This window comes from Callithrix jacchus, chromosome 22 (genome assembly GCF_049354715.1).
Source record: "Callithrix jacchus isolate 240 chromosome 22, calJac240_pri, whole genome shotgun sequence".
Taxonomy (NCBI): Eukaryota; Metazoa; Chordata; class Mammalia; order Primates; family Cebidae; genus Callithrix; species Callithrix jacchus.
Window position 1 is genome coordinate 20,636,451 of NC_133523.1, and position 26,211 is coordinate 20,662,661.

The 26,211-nt window shown below is 43.3% G+C and overlaps 1 protein-coding gene across 9 annotated transcripts; it reads right to left on the reverse strand.

Annotated features, from left to right (window-relative positions):
• Positions 1-46: 46 nt before the first annotated feature.
• Positions 47-25,981, reverse strand: LOC144580946 (zinc finger protein 429-like). 9 transcript variants are annotated; one of them, XR_013531321.1, is made up of 6 exons: positions 25,657-25,981; positions 23,381-23,562; positions 21,607-21,659; positions 11,176-11,237; positions 2,536-2,666; positions 47-1,912 (listed from the first exon to the last, which is right to left on the reverse strand). XR_013531321.1 is itself a non-coding variant. In XM_078362074.1 (6 exons), exons 5-6 carry the CDS (start codon positions 11,186-11,188, stop codon positions 2,122-2,124), a joined length of 558 nt encoding a protein of 185 aa, XP_078218200.1. In that variant the 5' UTR covers positions 11,189-11,237; positions 18,088-18,184; positions 21,607-21,659; positions 23,381-23,562; positions 25,657-25,981; the 3' UTR covers positions 47-2,121. The 9 variants fall into 9 exon arrangements, 6 of the variants coding, with proteins under 6 accessions (XP_078218200.1, XP_078218199.1, XP_078218201.1 ...); XM_078362074.1 differs by adding an exon at positions 18,088-18,184 and having other exon boundaries at positions 47-2,666; XR_013531322.1 differs by lacking the exons at positions 47-1,912; positions 2,536-2,666 and adding exons at positions 5,121-5,284; positions 18,088-18,184.
• Positions 25,982-26,211: the final 230 nt, after the last annotated feature.

A 26,211-nucleotide genomic window follows, 5' to 3' on the forward strand; every position in this document is an offset into this window, starting at 1 on the left:
ATTGTACATTTTAAAATAACTAAAAGTATATAATAGTTGTTTGTAATATAAAACATAAATGTTACAAGTGATGGTTACATAATTTACCCTGATCTAATTATATATTATATGCCTGTATAAAAATATGCCAGATTTGCATAAATATAAATACATATTATGTTTACCCAAAATATAAGAAAAATAAATTTAAATAACTAAAAAAGACAAATATTTAAACTATGGAAACAATATTAACTTATCTGCTGGTTAAAACTACTGGCAAAAGAGATTACTTGAGATGCTATTCCACTACGTTACCAAATAATATACTGCTACCACCATTTACCTACACCCATGAGTAAGGTGGGATAGGTTAAAGTTAGTAGCATAATGCTTCATTAAACACACAATAGTCTTAACATGGTAAAAAATATATATTAAAATTAAATTTACACATAATCTAAAAATTTGGGAGGCTGAGGTGGGCAGATCTCTTGAGGTGAGGAGTTTGAGACCAAGCTGGACCACATGGTGAATCCTCGTTTCTACTAAAAATATAAAAATTAGCTGGGCATAGTGGCACTCACCTGTAATCCCAGTTACTCGGGAGGCTGAGGCAGAATCACTTGAACCGGGAAGGTGGAAGTTGCAAGTGAGCCAAGATTTTGCCATTTGCACTCCAGCCTGGCGACATGGTGATACTGTCTCAGAATAAATAAATAAAATACACACACACACAAAATTGCCAGGGATGCTGGTATATGCGTGTAGTCCCAGCTACTCAGGAGGCTGTGACAGAACTGCTTGAACCCAAAAGTGCAAGTTGGCAGCAAGCTGAGATCACGCCACTGCACCCCAACCTGGGTAACAAAGTGAGACTCTTTCTCAAAAAAAGAAAAAAAAAAGTACACTTTGAATGTAATTATAACTTTGCAAAATATCTTGTTCTTTTTGAAGTTACATACAAATAATTTATCTGACAACTTTAGTTTTATTTTCTATACTGAGCACTTTTAGTGTAATGTCTGAACGGTTTATTAGTTATTTGTACCTTACATTGTTATTTACAGACTCAATTTTGAATGAAATATTTTTTTCATGCTTATTGCATATGCAAAAATATATCTTAGAAATATATCCAGTGTTTTCTAAGCTATAGTTTGTGGGGAAAAAATGTTTTTCCAAATTTTTACATTTGCTGGATTTTTCTTCAATATAGATTTTTTGATGTTGAACAAAGTTTGTACAACTGGTTCAGGGTTTTCCTTTAGTACAAAATGTGTACAATAACATCTATGATACAAGTAAAGACACTGCAACCCTCTTATATTGTAATGCTTTTCCTCAGAATACATAGTTTCCCTTCACTTTTAAGGCTTATATTTTCTAAAAGATTGTTTTTTCTTTTAGAGACAGGGTTTCACCATGTTGGTCAGGCTGGTCTCAAACTCCTGACCTCAGGTGATCCACCAGCCTCAGCCTCCCAAAGTGCTGGGATTACAAACGTGAGCCACTGCGCCCAGCCTCTACAAGAATGTTTGACAGTGATTGCCTTTACAGTGCTCTTAGTAAGTATCAACTCTCTGTTATTAGGAAGTGAGCAGATATTAATGGCTTTTCCACAATTTTTAAAATTTATACACGTTTTTTCAAGTATTAATGGTTTTCTGAACAATAAGGTGTGAGCATTGGTTAGCAGTTCTGCCACATTCTTCACATTTGTAAGGTTTCTCTCTATTATGAACTTCCTTATGTTTAGTAAGTCTTGAAGACCGGGTAAAAGCTTTGCCACATTCTTCACAGCTGTAGGGCTTCTCTCCAGTATGAATTTTCTTATGTTGAGTAAAGTCTTGAGAACCGGTGAAAAGCTTTGCCACACTCTTCACAGCTGTAGGGTTTCTCTCCAGTATGAATTTTGTTATGTCGAGTAAGTCTGGAAGACAGGTTAAAGGCTTTGCCACATTCTTCACATTTGTAGGGTTTCTCTCCAGTATGAATTCTCTTATGGCTAGTAAGGTGTGAGGACCGGTTAAAGGCTTTGCCACATTCTTTACTTTTGTAGGGTTTGTCTTCAGTATGAATTATCTTATGTTTAGTAAAGGTTGAGGATATGCTAAAGGTTTTGCCACATTCATTACATTTCTAGGGTTTCTCTCCGGTATGAATTCTCTTATGGGTAGTAAGGGTTGAGTAGTGGTTAAATGCTTTGCCACATTCTTTACATTTGTAGGGTTTCTCTCCAGTGTGAATTCTCTTATGGTTAGTAATGGTTGAGGACTGATTACAGGCATTGCCAAATTCTTTACATCTGTAAGTATTCTCTCTAACATCAATTACCTTATGTTGAGTCAGTTGTGAAAGCCTGCAAAATAATTTGCCACATTTTTTACATTGGAAAGGTTTCTTTCCAGTATGTCCTATCTTATATCTACCTGAATTTAAAAATGTATAAAGAAGTTGTACATAAATATCACATTGATACATTTTGTTCTGGGTTGGTGTCAAACATTGGTTAGGAGCAGTGTAACGTCCTTTGTGTAGCTGCCCATTACCTACAGTTTCACAGCCTTTTCTTAACTGTAAATTCTCATGTCCACATTTATCATATCTCCTCAGTGTCACTTTCTGGAAAGAATCTTTTATGTCTTGCTCTGGCAAAAGGTCTTCAGCAAAATGAGAACATGTAACTAAAAAAAAAAATTAGAACAACAAATTACTTCACTTACTAGTCTCAGATATATATACTTTACAAATGTAACCTCTAAAATTATATAAACTACATGAGCAACACGGCACAGCAAAATACCAGACTCTAATTTCTTCATAAACATCTATAAATGTAACAAAGACATACTGACCAAAATATATTTGCGGATAATGTATAAATAAATGTGTGCAGTGCCACAGCTGAATACAATGCAGAGAGTCACACAGAATGAAAAAAAATGTTCTGTTACACCCACCCAACACAGATTATGATAGACCATATTTACCAAATGCCCTCTATTTACATCAATATTATATTAGCATACGCCTGTTCCCCAGTAAAACATAGTGCCTCTAGAAGTAAACTGCCAACTCCTGGTTTTCTTTTTAAAAGACAAGAAATAAATTGGCACATACATCTTTATTTCTGGCTTCTAGGGATATTACCAGAGGCTGGTTTTAGTTTCCCATGACATAAAATGCTGAAAGAAATAGTGGCATACATTGCAATGACAATTTGAGTCTGCTGAGACCAAACAGCGGAGAGACTGCAGTACCACAGATAGGGAACAGGTGTAGAAAGTGACCACTGACTATTAAGATGAAACATGAATACACTTCTCTTTTTTTTTTTTTTTTTTTTAAAGTAAGACGGGGTTTCACCATGTTGGTCAGGCTGGTCTTGAACTCCCAACCTCAGGTGATCTGCCTGCCTTGGCCTCCAAAGTGCTTGGATAACAGGCGTGAGCCATCATGCCCAGCCAAATACACTTCTTTAACTAAAAAATAAAAACAAAGTTTCAGATAAGACACATGCTAACAACATATTTGAGAGACTGCCAGAATCTCTAACCAAGACAACTGATTCCAGACTATGCAGAACAGAGCTGCATTATCAAGATTGTGAGAGCTTTTTTTTAAATGTCTAAATCTCCATCGAAGACTGAAACATGGAAAATATTAGGTCACCATGGCCCCATCAAAAAATTTCCAAAATTTTTAGAAAGCAAAACCATTAAAAAATAGAGATAAGCCGGGTGTGTGGCTCACACCTGTAATCCCAGCACTTTGGGAGGCCAAGGCAGGTGGATCACCTAAGGTCTGGAGTTCGAGACCAGCCTGACGAACATGGTGAAATCCCATCTCTACTAAAAATACAAAAAATTAGCTGGGTGTGGTGCTGCATGTCTGTAATCCCAGCTACTTGGGAGGCTAAGGCAGGAGAATCACTTGAACCCAGGAGGCAGAGGTTGCAGTGAGCCGAGATTGCATCATTGCACTCCAGCCTGGGCAACAAGAGCAAAAACTCCACCTAAAAAATAGAGATTCATAGATTAATTTTTAATATTTAAGATAAATATGGGCATTGAGGCAGGTGGATCACTGAGGTCAGGAGTTTGAAACCAGCCCGTCCAACATGGCAAAACCCCATCTCTACTAAAAATACAAAATTAGCCGGGCATGGTGGTGCATTCCTATAATCCCAGCTACTCAGGAGGCTGAGGCAGGAGAATCACTTGAACGTGGGAGGCAGAGGTTGTAGTGAGCCAATTTCATGCCACTGCACTCCAGCCTGGGCAACAAGAGCAAAACGCCATCTCAAAAAAAAAAAAATTAAGATAAATCAAATACCACTGAGGAAAATAGAAACATAACCTACGATTGAATATCAGAAAAAGGAGGATAACAAAAATACTAACATTGTTACGGAAACAAAAATTGTAGAGATAAAAATATAAATGAAAAATTATAAAAGTAAAAAAATATAAAAATGAAGTTCAGCAAACTAGGATATACACAGAAGATATTTATAACAAAAACATATATAGCACAATTGCAAAAGGCACAGACAAGAGAATCTTAGAAGCTGCAAGACAAAAGTGATGTGTCATTTACAAGCATAGTCTTATATAATAACCAGTGAATCTGTCGGCAAGAACATTTCAGGTTAGAAGTAAACTGTGTGATAGTCTCAAAATCCTGAAGAAAAACAGCTGTCAAGTGAATATAATAGTCAGCAAAACTGTCCTACCAAATAAAAAGTAAAACCCATTCCAAAATAACCAAATGCTGAGAAAGCATACTGGCACTGTGTATACCCTACCTATCTCCTATATATCAAAGATACTGATATATAGTATCTTTGCTGAAAATAACACGATGCAAGAAAACAACACATAATTATATAAAAATATATAACTTTCTGGGAATGATGTCCACATACACAAAAATAAAATTGCTTAGAATTATCACAATCGTGAAGAAAAAAATTTTTTTTTTAAATTGCATTTTAGGTTTTGGGGTACATATGCAGAGCATGCTATACAGTTGCATAGGTACACACATGGCAGTGTGTTTTCTTTGCTTTCTCCCCTTCACCCACTTTTGGCATTTCTCCCCAGGATATCCCTCCCCACCTCCCCCTCCCGCTGGCCCTCCCCTTTTCCCCCCTATAGACCCCAGTGTTTAGTACTCCCCTCTCTGTGTCCATGTGTTCTCATTTTTCATCACCTGCCTATGAGTCAGAATATGTGGTGTTTCATTTTCTGTTCTTGTGTCAGTTTGCTGAGGATGACGTTCTCCAGATTCATCCATGTCCCTACAAATGACACAAACTCATCATTTCTGATTGCTGCATAATATACCATGGTGTATATGTGCCACATTTTCCCAATCCAGTCTATCATCAATGGGCATTTGGGTTGATTCCAGGTCTTTGCTATTGTAAACAGTGCTGCAATGAACATTCGTGTGCATGTGTCCTTATAGTAGAACGATTTATAGTCTTTTGGATATATACCCAGTAATGGGATTGCTGGGTCAAATGGAATTTCTATTTCTAGGGCCTTGAGGAATCGCCACAGTCTTCCACAATGGTTGGACTAATTTACACTCCCACCAACAGTGTAAAAGTGTTCCTTTTTCTCCACATCCTCTCCAGCATCTGTTGTCTCCAGATTTTTTAATGATCGCCATTCTAACTGGCGTGAGATGGTATCTCAATATGGTTTTGATTTGCATCTCTCTGATGACCAGTGACGATGAGCATTTTTTCATATGATTGTTGGCCTCATATATGTCTTCTTTCGTAAAGTGTCTGTTCATATCCTTTGCCCATTTTTGAATGGGCTTGTTTTTTTCCTGTAAATCTGTTTGAGTTCTTTGTAAATTCTGGATATCAGCCCTTTGTCAGATGGGTAAACTGCAAAAATTTTTTCCCATTCTGTTGGTTGCCGATTCACACTAGAGACTGTTTCTTTTGCTGTGCAGAAGCTGTGAAGTTTCATTAGGTCCCATTTGTCTATTTTGGCTTTTGTTGCCAATGCTTTTGGTGTTTTGGTCATGAAGTCCTTGCCTACTCCTATGTCCTGGATGGTTTTGCCTAGATTTCCTTCTAGGGTTTTTATGGTGCCAGGTCTTATGTTTAAGTCTTTAATCCATTTGGAGTTAATTTTGGTGTAAGATGTCAGGAAGGGGTCCAGTTTCTGCTTTCTGCACATGGCTAGCCAGTTTTCCCAGCACCATTTGTTGAACAGGGAATCCTTTCCCCATTGCTTGTTTTTGTCGGGTTTATCAAAGATTGTATGGTTGTAGCTAAGTTGTATTGCCTCTGATCTGTTCCATTGGTCTATATCTCTGTTTTGGTACCAGTACCATGCTGTTTTGATTACTGTAGCCTTGTAGTATACTTTGAAATCCGGTAGTGTGATGCGCCCCACTGTGTTCTTTTTGCTTAGAATTGACTTGGCTATGCGGGTTTTCTTTTGGTTCCATATGAAGTTCATGGTGGTTTTTTCCAGTTCTGTGAAGAAAGTCAAAGGTAGCTTGATGGGTATAGCATTGATTCTGTAAATTACTTTGGGCAGTATAGCCATTTTTATGATATTAAGTCTTCCTATCCATGAACATGGAATGTTTCTCCATCTGTTTGTGTCCTCTCTGATTTCGTTGAGCAGTGGTTTGTAGTTTTCCCTGAAGAGGTCCCTTACATTCCTTGTGAGTTGTATTCCAAGGTATTTTATTCTTTTTGTAGCAATTGTGAATGGCAGTTCGTTCTTGATTTGGCTCTCTTTAGGTCTGTTATTGGTGTAGAGGAAGGCTTGTGATTTTTGCACATTGATTTTATATCCTGAGACTTTGCTGAAGTTGCTTATCAGATTCAGAAGTTTTTGGGATGAGGCGATGGGGTCTTCTAAGTATACTATCATGTCGTCTGCAAATAGAGACAATTTGGCTTCCACCTTTCCTATTTGAATACCCTTTATTTCTTTTTCTTGCTTGATTGCTGTGGCTAGAACTTCCAGTACTATATTGAATAGGAGTGGTGACAGAGGGCATCCTTGTCTAGTGCCGGATTTCAAAGGGAATGCTTCCAGTTTTTGCCCATTCAGTATGATATTGGCTGTTGGTTTGTCATAAATAGCTTTTATTACTTTGAGATACGTTCCATCGATACCGAGTTTATTGAGGGTTTTTAGGATAAAGGGCTGCTGAATTTTGTCAAATGCCTTCTCTGCATCAATTGAGATAATCGTGGTTTTTGTTTGTGGTTCTGTTTATGTGGTGAATTACGTTTATAGACTTACGTATGTTGAACCAGCCTTGCATCCCTGGGATGAATCCTACTTGATCATGATGAATAAGTTTTTTGATTTGCTGTTGCAATCGGCTTGCCAATATTTTATTGAAGATTTTTGCATCTATGTTCATCATGGATATTGGCCTGAAGTTTTCTTTTCTTGTTGGGTCTCTGCCCGGTTTTGGTATCAGGATCATATTGGTCTCATAGAATGATTTGGGAAGGATTCCCTCTTTTTGGATTACTTGGAATAGTTTCAGAAGAAATGGTACCAGCTCCTCTTTGTGTGTCTGGTAGAATTCGGCTGTGAACCCGTCTGGACCTGGGCTTTTTTTGTGTGGTAGGCTCTTAATTGCTGTCTCGACTTCTGCCCTTTTTATTGGTCTATTCATAGTTTCAGCTTCCTCCTGGTTTAGGCTTGGGAGGACACAGGAGTCCAGGAATTTATCCATTTCTTCCAGGTTTACTAGTTTATGTGCAGAGAGTTGTTTGTAATATTCTCTGATGATGGTTTGAATTTCTGTGGAATCTGTGGTGATTTCCCCTTTATCATTTTTTATTGCATTTATTTGGTTGTTCTCTCTTTTCTTTTTAATCAATCTGGCTAGTGGTCTCTCTATTTTGTTGATCTTTTCAAAAAACCAGCTCTTGGATTTATTGATTTTTTGGAGGGTTTTTCGTGTCTCAATCTCCTTCAGTTCAGCTCTGATCTTAGTTATTTCTTGTCTTCTGCTGGGTTTTGAGTTTTTTTCATCTTGCTCCTCTAGCTCTTTCAATTTTGATGATAGGGTGTCAATTTTGGATTTCTCCATTCTCCTCATATGGGCACTTATTGCTATATACTTTCCTCTAGAGACTGCTTTAAATGTGTCCCAGAGATTCTGGCATGTTGTGTCTTCGTTCTCATTGGTTTCGAAGAACTTCTTTATTTCTGCCTTCATTTCGTTGTTTACCCAGTCAACATTCAAGAGCCAGTTGTTCAGTTTCCATGAAGCTGTGTGGTTCTGGGTTGGTTTCTGAATTCTGAGTTCTAACTTGATTGCACTATGGTCTGAGAGGCTGTTTGTTATGATTTCAGTTGTTTTGCATTTGCTGAGCAGTGCTTTACTTCCAATTATGTGGTCAATTTTAGAGTAGGTGTGATGTGGTGCTGAGAAGAATGTGTATTCTGTGGATTTGGGGTGGAGAGTTCTGCAAATGTCTATCAGGTTTGCTTGCTCCAGGTCTGAGTTCAAGCCCTGGATATCCTTGTTGATTTTCTGTCTGGTTGATCTGTCTAATATTGACAGTGGAGTGATAAAATCTCCCACTATTATTGTGTGGGAGTCTAAGTCTCTTTGTAAGTCGTTAAGAACTGCCTTATGTATCTGGGTGCTCCTTTATTGGGTCCATATATGTTTAGGATCGTTAGCTCTTCTTGTTGCATTGATCCTTTTACCATTATGTAATGGCCTTCTTTGTCTCTTTTGATCTTTGTTGCTTTAAAGTCTATTTTATCAGAGATGAGGATTGCAACTCCTGCTTTCTTTTGCTCTCCATTAGCTTGGTAAATCTTCCTCCATCTCTTTATTTTGAGCCTTTGTGTATCCTTCCATGTGAGATGGGTTTCCTGGATACAGCACACTGATGGGTTTTGGATTTTTATCCAATTTGCCAGTCTGTGTCTTTTGATTGGTGCATTTAGTCCATTTACATTTAGGGTTAATATTGATATGTGTGAATTTGATACTGCCATTTTGATGCTAGCTGGCAGTTTTGCCCGTTAGTTGTTGTAGATTCTTCATTATGTTGATGCTCTTTAGCATTTAGTGTGATTTTGGAATGGCTGGTACTGGTTGTTCCTTTCTATGTGTAGTGCCTCTTTCAGGAGCTCTTGTAAAGCAGGCCTGGTGGTGACAAAATCTCTGAGTACTTGCTTGTTCGCAAAGGATTTTATTTTTCCTTCACTTCTGAAGCTCAGTTTGGCTGGATATGAAATTCTGGGTTGAAAGTTCTTTTCTTTAAGAATGTTGAATATTGGCCCCCACCTCTTCTGGCTGGTAGAGTTTCTGCCGAGAGATCTGCTGTGAGTCTGATGGGCTTCCCTTTGTGGGTGACCCGACCTTTCTCCCTGGCTGCCCTTAGTATTTTCTCCTTTATTTCAACCTTGTTGAATCTGACGATTATGTGCCTTGGGGTTGCTCTTCTTGCGAAATATCTTTGTGGTGTTCTCTGTATTTCCTGCAATTGAGTGTTGGCCTGTCTTGCTAGGTGGGGGAAATTTTCCTGGATAATGTCCTGAAGAGTATTTTCCAGCTTGCATTCATTCTCGTCGTCACATTCAGGTACACCTATCAAACGTAGGTTAGGTCTCTTCACATAGTCCCACATTTCTTGGAGACTTTGTTCATTCCTTTTTGCGCTTTTTTCTCTGATCTTGGTTTCTCGTTTTATTTCATTGAGTTGATCTTCGACTTCTGATATTCTTTCTTCTGCTTGGTCAATTCGGCTATTGAAACTTGTACATGCTTCGCGAAGTTCTCGTATTGCGTTTTTCAGTTCCTTTAATTCATTCATATTCCTCTCTAAGTTATCCATTCTTGTTATCATTTCCTCAAATCTTTTTTCAAGGTTCTTAATTTCTTTGCATTGATTTAAAACATGTTCTTTTAGCTCACAAAAGTTTCTCATTATCCACCTTCTGAAGTCTAATTCCATCATTTCATCAGAGTCATTCTCCATCCAGCTTTGTTCCCTTGCTGGTGAGGAGTTTTGGTCCTTTCTAGGTGGCGAGGTGTTCTGGTTTCGGGTGTTTTCCTCCTTTTTGCGCTGGTTTCTTCCCATCTTTGTGGATTTATCCACCTGTCGTCTGTGTAGTTGCTGACTTTTCGATTGGGTCTCTGAGTGGACACCCAGATTGTTGATAATGAAGTATTTCTGTTACTTGGTTTTCCTTCTACCAGTCTAGCCCCTTCGCTGTACGACTGCTGAGGTCCACTCCAGGCCCTGCTTGTCTGGGGTGCACCTATAGCAGCTGCGGAACAGCAAGGGATGCTACCAGTTTCTTTGTCCCAGGATGATGCCTGCCAAATGTCAGTCTTTTGGATATAGAGGGGTCAGGGAGCTGCTTGAGGAGACAGTCTGTACTTTGTAGGAGCTCAAGTGCCGAGCTGTGAGCTCTGTTATTCATTCAGGGCTCTTAGGCTGCTATGTTTAATTCTGCTGCAACATAACTCATAAAAAAACCCTTTTTTTCTCAGATGCTCTGTCTGGGGGGGTTTGGGGCTTTCCTTGTGAGTGTCCGCCTCGCTGTCCTGCCCAGCTAGGAGGCAGTCTAGCCACTATTTGCCTGCCGAGGCTCTGCCCTGCTGGTGTGACGTTCGCCCTGTTGCTGCAGGCTCTGCCCTTCTGCTGCGGTCTCTGCCCTGTTGCCACGGGCTATGCCCTGCGACGGTGTCTCTCTGTTGTACCGGGTTGCCTCGGCAACGGCAGGCTGCGTCAGCAATGGGCATGTACCTCAGTAGGGGCTGATTGCCTTGGTAATGGCGGATGCCCCTCCCCCACGGAGCTGCTCTTTAAGAAAACCTCCTCACCGGGAGCGTTTGGAATCGCCGTTTTGTTTGTCACACTGCGCTACCCCAAACGCTGTGTCCCTGGGATTTCCTGTGCTGGGTCACTGTCCAAGTCCCACTCAATCTCAAGTTCAGCCCTCTCAGGTCTCAGTTTGCCGGTTCAACAGGGCACCCGTAACAGTGTGCTTTTGTATGGAGCGCTGTGGAGTGCCTCTGCGCTCTGGCATGGGCCAGAGCCGCACCGGCTGTCAGCTACACCAGCCTAGACCTCTGCCTGGCGTCTTGCGTCTCTTTTATTCCTGAGAATTTCCCCGTTCTGTGGGCAACTAAGATCCATCTGGAAATGCGTCCCCGACTCACCCTCTCCGTGCATCCAGCGAGAGCTTCACTCCTGGGTTGTTCTCACAGCGCCATCTTGAGTCCTAAAAGAGAAAACATTTTTAATTATCTAAAAGTTGAAAGATAAAAGCATAAAAATTAGTATAGAAATCTGTTAATGAATATACAACATAAAAAGATACAATCAGCAACATGAATAACAAATTTGAGGGCAGATGTAATGAGGAAGAATTTTTGTATGCAATTGAAGTTAATGTTTTACCACATTTAAATATACTGTTTCATCCAGGCGCAGTGGCTCATGTCTGTAATCCCAACACTTTGGGAGGCCAAGGCGGGAGGATCAGCTTAGGTCAAAATCTGAGACCAGCCTGGCCGACATGGTGAAACCCTGTCTCTACTAAAAATACAAAAATTAGCCGGGTGTGGTGGTGGGCAACTGGAATCCCAGCTACTCAAGAGGCTGAGGCAGTAGACTCACTTGAACCTGGGAGGTAGAGGTTGTAGTGAGTACAGATCGTGCCACTGCGTGGTAGAGGTTGCAGTGAGTAGAGATCGTGCCACTGCACTCTAGTCTAGGCAACGAAGAGCGAAACTCTATCTAAAAAAATATATATACACATACACACACACACGCTTTTAACGTTGAGAAATTTTTAATACTGAAGGTACCACAACAAACACATCTGTACAGACACACACACACACACACACACAAAAAGTGAAAGCATATCAATACAAAAATTTCAAACACACAAAGCAAAACAGAAAGAGAAAATGGACAAAGATATAAAAATGAAATAATAAAGCAACAGTTTTTCTTTCAGAAAATTATCTACCTATATATAAATTTAACTTTCCCATCAAGAGACATACTTTCAATAAAGGGATTTATAATAAAAATTAAAAAATCAAGATCCAACTTGCCTTTCTACAAGAGTCAGTGAAGATCTAACGATAAAAGAAGACTGAGAGTGGCAAAATGGAAATAGAAATTTCATGTAAATATTAGCCAAGTGAGAGAAGTCAAAATAATATCACACAAGATACTGTCATATTTTATAAAATATACTTAAAGTTTATTTTAAAACTGTCATATTTTATAAGATGTACTTTAAGTAGAAACTCCAAAGAGACTAAGAACAACATTAAACAATTATAGATTCATTCACTGGGAACCTATGACAAATTTGTATGTGTAAATGTGAAAGGAGATGGAGTCTCACTCTGTTGCCCAGGCTGGAGTACAGTGGTGCTCACTGCAACCTCTACCTCCCAGGTTCAAGCAATTCTCCTGTCTCAGCTGCCCAAGTAGCTGGGATTAGCATGCCACCATGCCCGCCTAATTTGTTTTTTAAATTTTAGTAGAGACAGGGTTTCACTGTGTTGCCAAGGCAATCCACCTGTCTTGGCCTCCCAAAGTGCTGGGATTACAGGCATGAGCCACAATGCCCAGCCATAGGGTTTCCAATATGTAAAGCAAATACTGACAGAATTCAAGAAACACACAGAAAGCAGTATAATTATAGTAGGATATTTCAGTACCCACTTCCTGTAATAATAGTAAGACAAGACAGAACATTAGTAAGGGAAGAGAGGAATTGAAGGTAGTATAAAACTGTTATTCCTAACAGAGTTACAGAGAATACCCCTAAACATCATCAGGACACACACCCTTCTCAAATGATCATTCAAATTTTTCTTGCTAGATCACCTGTTAGGCCAAAAAAGAAGTCTTAACAAATTTTTTAAAACTGAAATATTATGGATTACTTTCTATGACCAAAATTGAATGAGAGCATACAATAATAAAAGAAAAAGTGGAAACATTCACAAATATATAGAAATTAGGTTGCAATAGGCCAGGCGCAGTGACTCAAGCCTGTAATCCCAGCACTTTGGGAGGCCGAGGCGGGTGGATCATGAGGTCAAGAGATCGAAACCATCCTGGTCAACATGGTGAAACCCCGTCTCTACTAAAAATACAAAAAATTAGCTGGGCATGGTGGCGCGTACCTGTAATTTCAGCTACTCAGGAGGCTGAGGCAGGAGAATTGCCTGAACCCAGGAGGCGGAGGTTGCGGTGAGCCGAGATCGCGCCATTGCACTCCAGCCTGGGTAACAAGAAAACTCCGCTCAAAAAAAAAAAAAAAAAAAAAAAAAAAAAAAACCAGTGATAATTTAATAAATGCCACCAATTCTGGCTTAGTTTTGTGAACTGTGTGGCAAGAGAGCTTCACACCTCACTAGGTGCAGAGAGCCCAGGCCTTATGTTAAAGGCATGCACTTGAAAAGCAAACCTTAATCTGCTAAGATAGCAAGTTCTGCATGCTGAGGACTCAGCAGCAAGCACTGTATGCTAATCTCAAATGATACCCTTGGATTATTTTTTTGGTTTAAATCAAGCCTGAGGCTGGTGAACAGTAGCTACACACCCATATCGTGTGTTCTGTGAATGCTAGCTCTCTTGAATTTGGATATTGGTTATTTTTTATGGTGTATAAACCAAGTTTTATATTCTACAATGCAAACAGGTACCTATCTGTTTCTAAATAAAACCATTTACATTAAAAAAAAAAACTTAAAAATTAAATTTCAATTTTAATGTTAATCTTGCTTCCTACTCTGAGAAGGGCATAAAATATCTGCTGCTTGTTTGTGACACAGTGCCACTCTGTCACCCAGGATGGATGGCAGTGGCACCATCATGGCTTCATGTAGCCTCAACCTCCCCAGGGTTAGATGATTCTCCCACCTCAGCCTCTCAAGTAGCTGAAATCACAGGTGTGTGCCAGCACACCCGGCTCATTTTTGTATTTTCAGTACAGATGGGTTTTCCACATGTTTCCCAGTCTGGCTCAAACTCCTGGGCTCAAGTGATTCTGCAGTGTTGGCTTTCCAAAGTGTAAGGATACAAGCATGAGCCATCACTCCTGGCCTTCCTTAGTACATCTGACCTCACTACATTCTGGCACTAAGGCCTCACATCAAAAAGTTAGGAAGAGCTCAAGTTAACAATCTAACATCACAGCTAAAAGGCTTAGAGAACCAAGAGCAAAAAAAACCAAAGCCAGCAGAAGACAAGAAATAACCAAAATCAGGGCTGCACTAAACAAGTGACGTGAAAACACATTCAAAAGACCAACAAATCCAGGACCCGGTTTTCTGAAAAATGAAATAAAATAAAATAACTAAAAAGGTGACTAGCTGGACAAATAAAGAAGAAAAGGGAGAGGATTCAAATAAACAGAATCAGAAACAATAAGGGGGTATCACTGATCCCAGAGAAATACAGACAACTATCAGAGAATATTATGAACTCAATGCACATCAACTAGAAAATCTAGAAGAAATCAATAAATTCCCGGAAGCTTACACCCTGTTAAGTAAGACTGAACCAGGGGGCTGGGCGGGGTGGCTCACGCCTGTGATCCTAGCACTTTGGGAGGCCGAGGTGGGTGGATCACGAGGTCAAGAAATCAAGACCATCCTGGTCAACATGGTGAAAACCTGTCTCTACTAAAAATACAAAAAATTAGCTGGGCATGGTGGCATGTGCCTATAATCCCAGCTACTCAGGAGGCTGAGGCAGGAGAATTGCCTGAACCCAGGAGGCGAAGGTTGCGGTGAGCTGAGATCGCGCCATTGCACTCCAGCCTGGGTAACAAGAGCGAAACTCCGTCTCGGGGGAAAAAAAAGACTGAACCAGGAAGAAACTGAATCCCTGAACAGAACAATAATAAGTTCTGAAATCGGGGCAGTAATAAATAGCCTGCCAATCAATAAAAGTCCAGGACCAGATGGATTCGCAGCTGAATTTTCCCAAAGAAGAGCTGGTATTGTTCCTACTGAAACTATTCCAAAAACTGAAGAGAAGGGACTCCCAAAACTCATACTATCAGGCCAGAACCATCTTGACATAAAAACCTGAAAAAGTTACAACAAAAAAGAAAGCTTCATGTCAATATCCTTGATGAACATTGATGCAAAAATCTTCCAACAAAATACTAGCAAAGCAAATTCAGCAGCAAATCAAAAAACTTATCCACCATGCTCAGGTGGGCTTCATCTCAGGGATGCAAGACTGGGGCAAAATACCCAAATTAATAACTACAATTCATTACAGAAACAGAACGAGGGACAAAATCCACATGATCATTTCAATCAATGCAGAAAAGAAACTCTCAATAAACTAGTTATTGGGAAGAAAAAAAACCTCAATAGGAGCCATTTATGACAAACCCAGCATTATACTGAATGGGAAAAAGCTGGAAGCAGTCTCCTTGAAAATAGGAATGAGATAAAAATGTCATCTCTAATCTCTCCTATTCAACTGGAAGTTCTGGTCTGGGTAATCAGGCAACAGAAAGAAAGAAAGGGCATCCAAATAGGAAGAGAGGAAATCAAACTATCCCTGTTTGCAGGTTACATGATCCTATATCTAGAAAACCCCATAGTCTCAGCCCAAAAGCTCCTTAGGCTGACAAACAACTTCGGCAAAATCTCAGAATGCAAAATCAATGTGAAAAATTACTAGCATTCCTATACTCAAACAACAGTCAAGACGAGAGCCAACTCATGAACGAACTCACATTCACAAGTGTCACAAAAAGAATAAAATACCCAGGAATACAGATAACTACCAGGGAGGCAGAAGATCTCAGGAACTACAAATCGCTGCTCAAAGAAATCAGAAATGACACAAACAAACATATTCCATGCTTGTGAATAGAAAGAATCAGTATCATTAAAATGGCCATATTGCCCAAAGCAATTTATATATTCAACGCTATTCCCAATAAACAACCACTGACATTCTCACAGAATTTAAAAGAATTATTTTAAAATTTATATAAAACCAAAAGAGCCTGAATAGCCAAGGTAATCCTAATCAAAAATAACAAAGCTAGAGGCATCATGCTACTCAACTCCCAGCTATACTACAAGGCTATGATAACCAAAACAGCATGGTACTGGTACAAGAACAGAAAAATAGATCAGTGGAACAGAACAGAGGGCCAGAAATCAACCTGCACACCTACAACCATCTGACCTTTGACAAAGCTGGCAAAATGAAGCAATGGGGAAAGAATTTTCAGTAAATTTTGCTGGGAGAACTGGCTAGTCATAAGCAAAAAATTGAACCTGGACCCCTTCCTTATACCCTATACAAACATTTACTCAAGATGGATTAAAGACTTAAATGTAAAACCCAAAACTTATAAAAACCCTGAAAGACAACCTAGGCAATACCATTCAGGACATAGGCAAAGGCAAAGACTTCATGACGAAGATGCCAAAGCAATTGCAACAAAAGCAAAAATTGACAAATGCGATTTAATTAAGTTAAAGAGCTTCCGGCTGGGTGTGGTGGCTCAAGCCTGTAATCCCAACACTTTGGGAGGCTGAGGTGGGTGGATCATCTGAGGTCAAAAGTTCAAGACCAGCCTGGCCATCATGGTGAAACCTCATCTCTACTAACGATAAAATATTAGCCAGATGTGGTGGCATATACCTGTAATCCCAGTTACTCTGGAAGCTGAGGCAGGAGAATTGCTTGAACACGGGAGACAAAGGTTGCAGTGAGCTTATCGCACCACTGCACTCCAGCCTGGGAGACAGTGTCTGTCTCCAGTCAATCCATCAATATATGAAGAGTATCTACTGGTCTACTGGACAAGTGGAAGATTATATTTTATAAACAAAACCATCTTTGAAAATACTGGTTGATTCCTCTTTAAAAGGTACAAACATAGCCGGGCCTAGTGATGCATCCCTGGAATCCCATCTACTCGGGAGACTGAGGCAGAAGAATCGCTTGAACCCAGGAGATGGAGGTTGTAGGAAGCGGAGATGACGCCACTCACTCCATTCCAGCCTGGGCTACAGAGCAAGACTGTCTCAAAATATAGTTCTTTTAAAAAACTTTTAAGTTCAAGGATCCAAGTACAGGTTTGTGACATAGGTAAACTGTGTCATGGGGATTTCCTGTATAGATTATTTACTAACCCAGGTACTGAGCCTAGTACCTATTCGTTATTTTTTCTGATCCTCTTTCTCTTCTCACCTTCCACTTTTTGAAAGACCCCAGTGTGTGTTGCTTCCTTCCCTGTGTCTGTGTGTTCTCATTATTTACCTCTCAATCATAAGGGAGAAAATGTGGCATTTGGTTTTGTTCCTGTGTTAGTTTGCTAAGGATAATGGCCTCCAGCTCTCCAGCTCCATCCACACCCCTGCAAAGGGCATGGTCTCATTTTCCTTATAGCTGCGTAGCATTTTTATTTTTATTTTTTGAGACAGAGTTTTGCTCTTGTTGCCCAGGCTGGAGTGCAATGGTGCATTCTCTGTTCACTGCAGCCTCCGCCTCCCGCGTTCAAGCAATTCTCCTGCCTCAACCTCCCAAGCAGCTGGGATTACAGGCATTCGCCAACACACCCGGCTAATTTTTTTTTTTGTATTTTTAGTAGAGACAGGGATTTCACCATGTTGGCCAAGATGGTCTCAATCTTGTGACCTCGTGATCCACCCGCCTCGATCTCCCACAGTGCTGGGATTACAGGTGTGAGCCTCCGCACCCAGCTATGGATGCGTATTTCATAGTGTATATGTACCAAATTTTTCTTTGTCCAGTCAATCATTTATGGAAGTTTACATTGAGTCCATGTGTTTCCTATGGTGGATGGTGCAGCAGTGAACATACATGTTCATGTGTATTTATAATAGAATAATTTATATTCCTTTGGGCATATACCCAGAATTGGATTGCTCATCACACTGGGCCAGGCATGGTGGTTCACGCCTGTAATCCCAGCACTTTCGGAGGCTGAGGTGGGCAGATCACTTGAGGTCAGGAATTTGAGACCAGCCTGGACAACATGGCAAAACCTAGTTTCTACTAAAAGTTCAAAAATTAGCTGGCATGGTGGCACATACCTGTAATCTCAGCTACTCGGGAGGCTGAGGCAGGAGAACTGCTTGAACCCAAGGGGTGGAGGTTGCAGTGAGCTGAGATCATGCCATTGCACTTCAGCTTGGGCAACAAGAGAGAAACTCTGTCTCAGAAAAATAATAATAATAACCACACTGTCTTCAACAATAGATGAACTAATTTACACTCCCACAAACAGTATAAGCATTTCTTTTTTTCACAACCTCACCAGCATCTGTTACTTCTTTAACTTGTTAAAAAATCGCCTTTCTGGCCAGGCTCGGAGGCTCAAGCCTGTAATCCCAGCACTTTGGGAAGCCGAGGCGGGTGGATCATGAGGTCAAGAAATCAAGACCATCCTGGCCAACATGGTGAAATCCCATCTCTACTGAAAATATAAAAATTAGCAGGGCATGGTGGCGTGCGCCTGTAGTCCCAGCTACTCGAGAGGATGAGGCAGGAGAATTGCTTGAACCCGGGAGGCGGAGGTTGCGGTGAGCCGAGATTGTGCCACTGCACTCCAGCCTGGCGCCTGGTGACAGAGTGAGACTCTGTCTCAAAAAAAAAAAAAAAAAAAAATCACCTTTCTGACTGGCATGAGATGGTATCTTATTTGCATTTCTTTAATAATCAGTGATGTTGAGCTTTTTGTTCATATGACTGTTGACCACACTAAAGTTTCCTTTCTTTTTCTTTTTTTTCTTGAGACGGAGTTTCGCTCTTGTTACCCAGGCTGGAGTGCAATGGCGCGATCTTGGCTCACTGCAACCTCCGCCTCCTGGGTTCAGGCAATTCTCCTGCCTCAGCCTCCTGAGTAGCTGGGGTTACACGCACGCGCCACCATGCCCAGCTAATTTTTTATATTTTTAGTAGAGACGGGGTTTCACCATGTTGACCGGGATGGTCTCGATCTGTTGACCTCGTGATCCACCCGCCTCGGCCTCCCAAAGTGCTGGGATTACAGGCGTGAGCCACTGCACCCGGCGGAAAGTTTTCTTTTAATACCTGTCTGCTTATGCCCTTTCCCAACTCTGGTTTTTGTTTTGTTTTTTTTTAAGACTCAGTCTTGCTCTGTCACCCAGCTGGAGTGCAGTGGCATAATCCCGGGTCACTGCAACCTCCGCCTCCCGGGTTCAAGCAATTCTCTTGTCTCAGCCTCTCCAGTAGCTGAGATTACAGGTGTCTACCACCATGCCCAACTAATATATATATAAATATAAACACATATGTATATATATATATATATATATATATATATATATATATATATATATTTTTTTTTTTTTTTTTTTTTTTAATGAGTTTTGCTCTCGTTGCCCAGGCTGGAGTGCAATGGTGTGATCTCCTCTCCCCCCAACCGCCACCTCCCGGGTTCAAGAGATTCTCCTGCCTCAGCCTCCCAAGTAGCGGGGATTATAGGCATGTGCCCCCACACCTGGCTAATTCTATATTTTTAGTGGAGATGGGGTTTCTCCATGTTGGTGAGGCTAGTCTCGAACTCCCGACCTTAGGTGATCCACCTTGGTCAGCCTCCCAAAGTGCTGAGATTATAGGCGTGAGTCATGGCACCTGACAATATTTTGGTTGGTTTGTTTGCTGTTTTTTTTTTTTTTTGAGATGGAGTCTCACTCTGTCGTCCAGGCTGGAGTGCAGTAGTGTGATTTCGGCTCACTGCAACCTCTGCCTCCAGGGTTCAAGCAATTCTTCTGCCTCAGTCTCCCAAGGAGCTGGGACTATAGGAACGAGCCACCACGTCCGGCTAATTTGTATTTTTAGTAGAGATGGGGTTTCACTATGTTGGCCAGACTGGTTTTGAAATCCTGACCTTGTGATCGGCCCACCTCAGCCTCCCAAAGTGCTAGTATTACAGGCGTGAGCGACAGCGCCCAAGCCAATATTCTGTATTTTTAACAGAGATGGGGTTTTACCATGTTGGCTAGGCTAGTCTTGAACTCCTAACCTCAAGTGATCTACCCACCTTGACCTCACAAAGAGCTGGAATTACAGGCGTCAGCCACTGAGCCTGGCCCTATTCATCTACTTTTTTATGGAATTGTTGCCTGCCTGCCTGTCTCCCTCCCTCTCTCTCTTTTTTGGAGATGGATTCTCACTCTGTCCCACAGGCTGGAGTGCAGTGGTGAAATCTGGGCTCACTGCAACCTCTGCCTCCTGGGTTCAAGTGATTCTCTAGCATCAGCCTCCCCAGCAGCTCGGATTACAGGCGTGCACCACCACGACCAGCTAATTTTTGTATTTTTAACAGAGACGGTTTCACCATGTTGGCCAGGCTGGTCTTGAACTCCTGACCTCAAGTGATTTGCCACAGCGCCAGCCAAGGGAGATTTTAATGCACAAAACGCTGAATACAACATGGATATACTATTAAAAATGATTATTATCTGGGCGCGGTGGCGTACGCCTGTAATCCCAGCACTTTGGGACGCCGAGGCGGGTGGAGCACGAGGTCAAGAGATCGAGACCATCCTGGTCAACATGGTGAAAACCCGTCTCTACTAAAAATACAAAAAATTAGCTGGGCATGGTGGTGTGTACCTGGAATCCCAGCTACTCAGGGGGCTGAGGCAGGAGAATTGCCTGAACCCAGGAGGCGGAGGTTGTGGTGAGCCGAGATCCCATTGCACTCCAGCCTGGGTAACAAGAGCGAAACTCCGTCTCAAAAATAAATAAATAAATATAAATTTTAAAAAATAATTCTTTAGATATCTATAGTTTTTACCTGTGTGTACTCATGGAGAGCAGGCATTCTGAATTATTGGCATTCAATGAATAGCAGCAAAATTTCACAGTAAAACTCACTACGATCATTAAAATAAAGTTTAATAAATATTAGAAGGACGATAGAATAATTTCTTTATGGCCGGGCGTGGTGGCTCATGCCTGTAATCCCAACACTTTGGGAGGCCAAGGTGGGGGTGATCACCTGAGGCCAGGAGTTCAAGACCAGCCTGGCCAATATAGTGAAACCCCGATTCTATTAAAAATACAAAAAATTCACCCGGAGCGGCGGCAAGTGTCTGTAATCCCAGATACTCAAGAGGCTGAGACACGAGAATCGCTTGAGCCCGGGAGACGGAGGTTGCAGTGAGCCGAGAGAGCACCACTGCACTCCAGCCTGGAGACGAGCGAGACTCCGTCTCACACTCACAAAAATAATTATCAGGAAAGGCTGAAGATCCTACGGGCTGCATCCCCTCCCACGCACACACCGAGTGGGAATTTTGCCCTGATGACCGCCTGAAATCCCTGAACAATGTCGGAAATACCCGGGGCTGCGGGTGCAGAGCTGCCCAGAGAGCTCCAGACAGGGCGCCCCGCAGGTACAGGCAGGACGCGGGGGTCCTGGCTGCGGGTCCAGCCGCCATCTTGCGGCCAGAGGGGCTTGGGGTTGAGCTGCGCCAGCGGGAACTCAGGTGGGCGACCTGGGAGCGGACTGTGGGGAGGCCGGTCCAGCCGGTTTCACAGCCCGCTCTCCCCTCTCGGGATACCCAGCCCCGCACACTCACTGTTTCGCAGCTTTCAGAGTCTCCTGGCATCTTGGCTGCGCGTCTCCCAGGACCTGCAGATCACAGGGGAACAGAGGATGTAACCAAGTCACGAGGTCTCCCAGGGTGGAGGACTCAGAGCCGCAGAGACCGATCCCAAGCTCTGGCGGGAGCAGAGACAAAGGCCCCGCCAAATGCCGGAAGCCACGCCCTCAGCTCCAACTGCGGGCCTGATTGGGAGGTTCCCGCGCCAGGGCCACTGACTGGATAAAGATCCGGGCCCACCTCCCACTCCTACCCTCCCCCCATCAACGCTTTTTAAAGTCAGGGAAACAGGCTCCCATAGGAAGGGCCACAGGCCCAGGGAATTACAGCTAATAAAGAAGTGAGCTGAGGCTTGAAATGCACTTGCTCTTTCCCTTACCTGGGTCTGCTTGTTTAATACATCCTAGTATCAACTTGAGGGTAAAAAGAAAGTTTGGACACCTTTTTGAAAACTTTTTAACCATTTTGATAATGCAAGAAAAACCTTCATCCCATCCCCGAGCCCCTCTCTCACCATGCTGTACCCCACTGCTGACCACATCGTGGGATGGCCATTAGGAATGGGGGGCAGCGGGGGCTGGGAATGGCTATGCATGAATTATGTTGGCCAAAGTTGCTCATCTTAGGCTCCTCAAGCATCCTGTGTGAAGCGGCTATTCTCAGGATTGCACCACTGCACTCCAGCCTGAGTGACAGACGTCTCAAAAAATAATAAAAAAAGATAAATAGAACTGAAAATTTTGTACGAAACAAAATGAGAAATCTAATGGAGAAGTAGGCCAAGCATCGTGGCTCACATTTGTAATAAAAAAAAATTGAAGAAGTTGATGTAGAACAGCCTCGGCCAGGAATTCAAGACCAACCTGGCTAACATAAAAAGACCCCATCACAGGTCCAAGCGCGGTGGCTCACGCCTGTAATCCCAGCACTTCGGTAGGCTGAAGAGGGCAGATCATCTGAGGTCGAGAGTTTGAGATCAGCCTGACCAATATGGAGAAACCTTTTCTCTACTAAAAACAAAAACCAAAAAACAAAAAATTAGCCAGGAGTGGTGGCGCATGCCTACTACTCAGAAGACTGAGGAAGGAGAATTGCTTGAACCTGGGAGGCAGAGGTTGCCGAGAGCCGAGATTGCGCTACAGCCTGGAAAACAGGAGAGAAACTCCATCTCAAAAATTAAAAAAGAAAAAGAGATATGTCATAATACTGTGGGCAGGTCTCATGACATAAAGTTCTATCACCTGGGTGCTAAATCCAAGTATATGTCACAATACACGATGTATGCAGGGCTTAGGCAGAAGAGAAGAATCACAGCAGTTGAGTGGTGGGCCCAGCAACACATCACAGTCCCTGCTTGGGCAAAGCCCAACCCACAGAGGAGAGTCACATCACCTGTGTACTGGGTTTAGCAATGTGTCACACTACACCTTGCGGGGAGGGCCCGTGAAGTGTCACATCACCTAAATGATGGGCCCAAAAATAGGTCCAAATTCTCTCTGTGGGTAGGACTCAGGAAAAAAAGAATCACGTGACCTGGGGGATGGGCTGAGCTGTAGGTAGCAAACACCCCAATTGGCCGGGCCCAAGCATGGGAGAGAGTCACATCACCTAGTGCTGGGCTCAGCGATACCAACAATACTTTTTTGACAGGTCCCAGGCAGAAGGGGTGTGTCATCTCACCTAGGTGATTAATAGAAAGACAGCTCATAATACCCCTATGGGCAGGGCCCATGAAGGAGAGTTGCATTACCTCTGTGTTAGACCCAGTGACTTGTCTCCATACACAATGTAGGCAGGTCCTAGCTGGAGAGGAGAGTCACCTCATCTAGGTTCTTGACAGAATGATACGTCACCATCCTTCTTTGGGTAGAGACCAAACAGTAGGGAAGAGTCACATCACCTAGATGCTGGGCTCAGCGATGTCACAATATCCTGAAAAAAGGGCCCAAACAAAAGAGTCACATCACCTAATGGAGGGTCTCAGACAGATGACACAATGGCCCCTGTGGGTGGGGCTCAGGAAGAAGGTGGAGTCACACAACCTTGGGGCTGGGCCCAGCTACATGTCAAAATCACCCCAGTGGGCATGGCCTGGGCATAAGAGGTGAGTCACATCATATAGGTTCTGGGCCAAGCAATATGTCACACTCCCCACTGTGGACAGGTCCCAGGAAGAAGAGAGTCACATAATCTCAGTGACAGGCCCAGATATATGTCACAATGACTTCTGTGAGCAGGCAGAAGAATCACCCCACATCACCTGTGTGCTAATTCAGCAATAAGTCATTTTCTCTTCTGTGGGCAAGGAATGGGCAGGAGAGAAGAGTCACATTACTTCTCTGTTGGGCCCAAAGTTATGTCACAATCTCTTTTTGGGCCACATCCAGGTAACAGAGGAGAGTCACATCAAATAGCGATATGACACAATGTTCCCTGTAGAAGAGCCAAGGCTGGACAGAAGATTCACATCACCTGGCTACAAGAGCCAGTGATGTCACAATGTCCCCTGTGGGCAGTGCCAAGGCAGGAGAATAGTCACACCAACTCAGTGCTGGGTCCAGGGATATTTCACATTCTCTTCGGTGGGCTTGGCCAGTGCAGGAGCACCAAATCACTCTGGTACTAGGTAAAGTCAAATGTCACAATCACACCAGCAGGAATGTTCAGACATGAGATTATGCACCTGGACTGGAAACAATCAACACATCAAAAACATGACCAGAGCATGCACAGTGACTCACACCTGTAATCCCTGCACTTTGGGAGGCCACAGAGGATACCTGAAACCTAGGAGTTCCAAGACTATCCTGGGGCAACATGGAGAGACAACATCTCTAAAAGAAACAATGATTAAACTTAAAAAAGAAATATATATCCAGAGCCTGGAGAACATAGCAAGATCACATCTCTACTGAAAAGATGAAAGGCCAGAAAGACCGACAGACAGAGCCAGCCAGATAGACAGATAGAACCAGACATACAGAGGTAGATGATAGATAGATAAACAGTTAGATAGACAGACAGATAGATAGACAGCCAGGCAGGATGGCTCGTACCCGTAATCCCAGTATTTTGGGAGGTCAAGGCTTGTGGATTGCTTGAGCATAGGAGTTTGGGACCAGCCGGAGAAACATGGCAGAACCTCGTCTCTACAAAAAGGAGGTCCAAGCTGCAGTGAGTCGTGATCACACACCTGCACTTCCGCCTAAGTCACGAAGTGGGAAGACCTCATTCGAAAAAAAATGTGTACACATACATATACACATATGTATTATAAATATACACACACACAAGAAACAACTTCAGTGTGCAGGAAAGAACATAAGAGAGAGACCAAAAAAACGAAGAACAAACAATTACTCAATGTACTGTGGAAACAAACTCAAAGTGGGGCTAGGAAAAAACAAAACAAAACAGAAAGATCCCCTGTGCCGCCGCTACTTTGGAGGCCGAAATGGGATGACCTGGGTGAGCCCGGGAAGGCGGAGGGCCGTGAGCCGTCATGGCGCCCTCTACTGGACCTAAGAGGTACTGCCGCCGGCGAGAGGCAGAGAGGCGTCTGGTCCACCTTAAACATTTCAAGCCGGTGGCCAAGTCCTAGCCTCGGAGCTGATATCTGGTCGACCCGGCAGCTGGACAGAGAAGCCAGCCAGTGGTAAGGGCAGAGGCCCACCGGGCCACCCACAGGCCAGGTGTGACCAAGTGTGGCGCACGGGGCCTGAAGCCGTCTGCCGGGAGTTTAACTCCGCCAACCTTCCTTCCCACCGCTCCCCCACGCTGTCTGCTGGTCCACCCGGGTGGCAGAAAGACGGAGAAGGGCTCAAGGGGGGCGACCCGCCCCTCCTTCCCACCGCGCAGTGGGCGAGGCCCAGGACCCGGACAGCCAGGCCTCACCCTCCGACAACCGCATCTCAGCCATCCCCAGGACACTCCCCTAGCCCAGTCCCAGCCCGGGGGATGAGCCACCCAAAGGATGGGAAGAGGAAACCAGAGGGAGTGGACACCAAGCAGGGGCGCCCCCCGAACCTGTGGCAGCCTCGGAGCAGCCCATGGCCCCTTTGCGCTCGGAAAGCCCACAGACAGCTTTCCCGGCCCTCCAAAGATGGCACAGGATTGTCCCGACTCTTCATGGGGATTTGGGAAAAACATCGGCCGGAGCCTCAGATGGTCAGGACCCACGGGGGCCCATAGCTGGGCCTGGAGGCTGTGCCCGGTCCCCTGCACCATGCCTGGTGAATCCCGCGGGTGGGGTCTCTGCAGCTGCTGTGAGCTGGGGACCAGCCGGGCATCCCCCAACTCTGCTCGTGCCAGGAGCGCGGTGACAGCCTCCCCTCCACAGCCCTGCACGTCTGAGCTCTGACTCACGAGAAACGCACCAGAGCTCCAGCACCATTGTGACAGTTCTGCTGAAGCCTGCAGGACTCCCGAGCTCTGTCCAGCTCACAGTGGGAACTGTCCCTCCCTCGGCAGCTGCCGCTGGAGCTCCGGAGGACAAGAGAACTCTAGAAAGAAGGGCGCGGTGCCTCACGCCTATAATCCCAGCACTTTGGGAGGCCGAGGCGAGTGGATCACGAGGTCAAG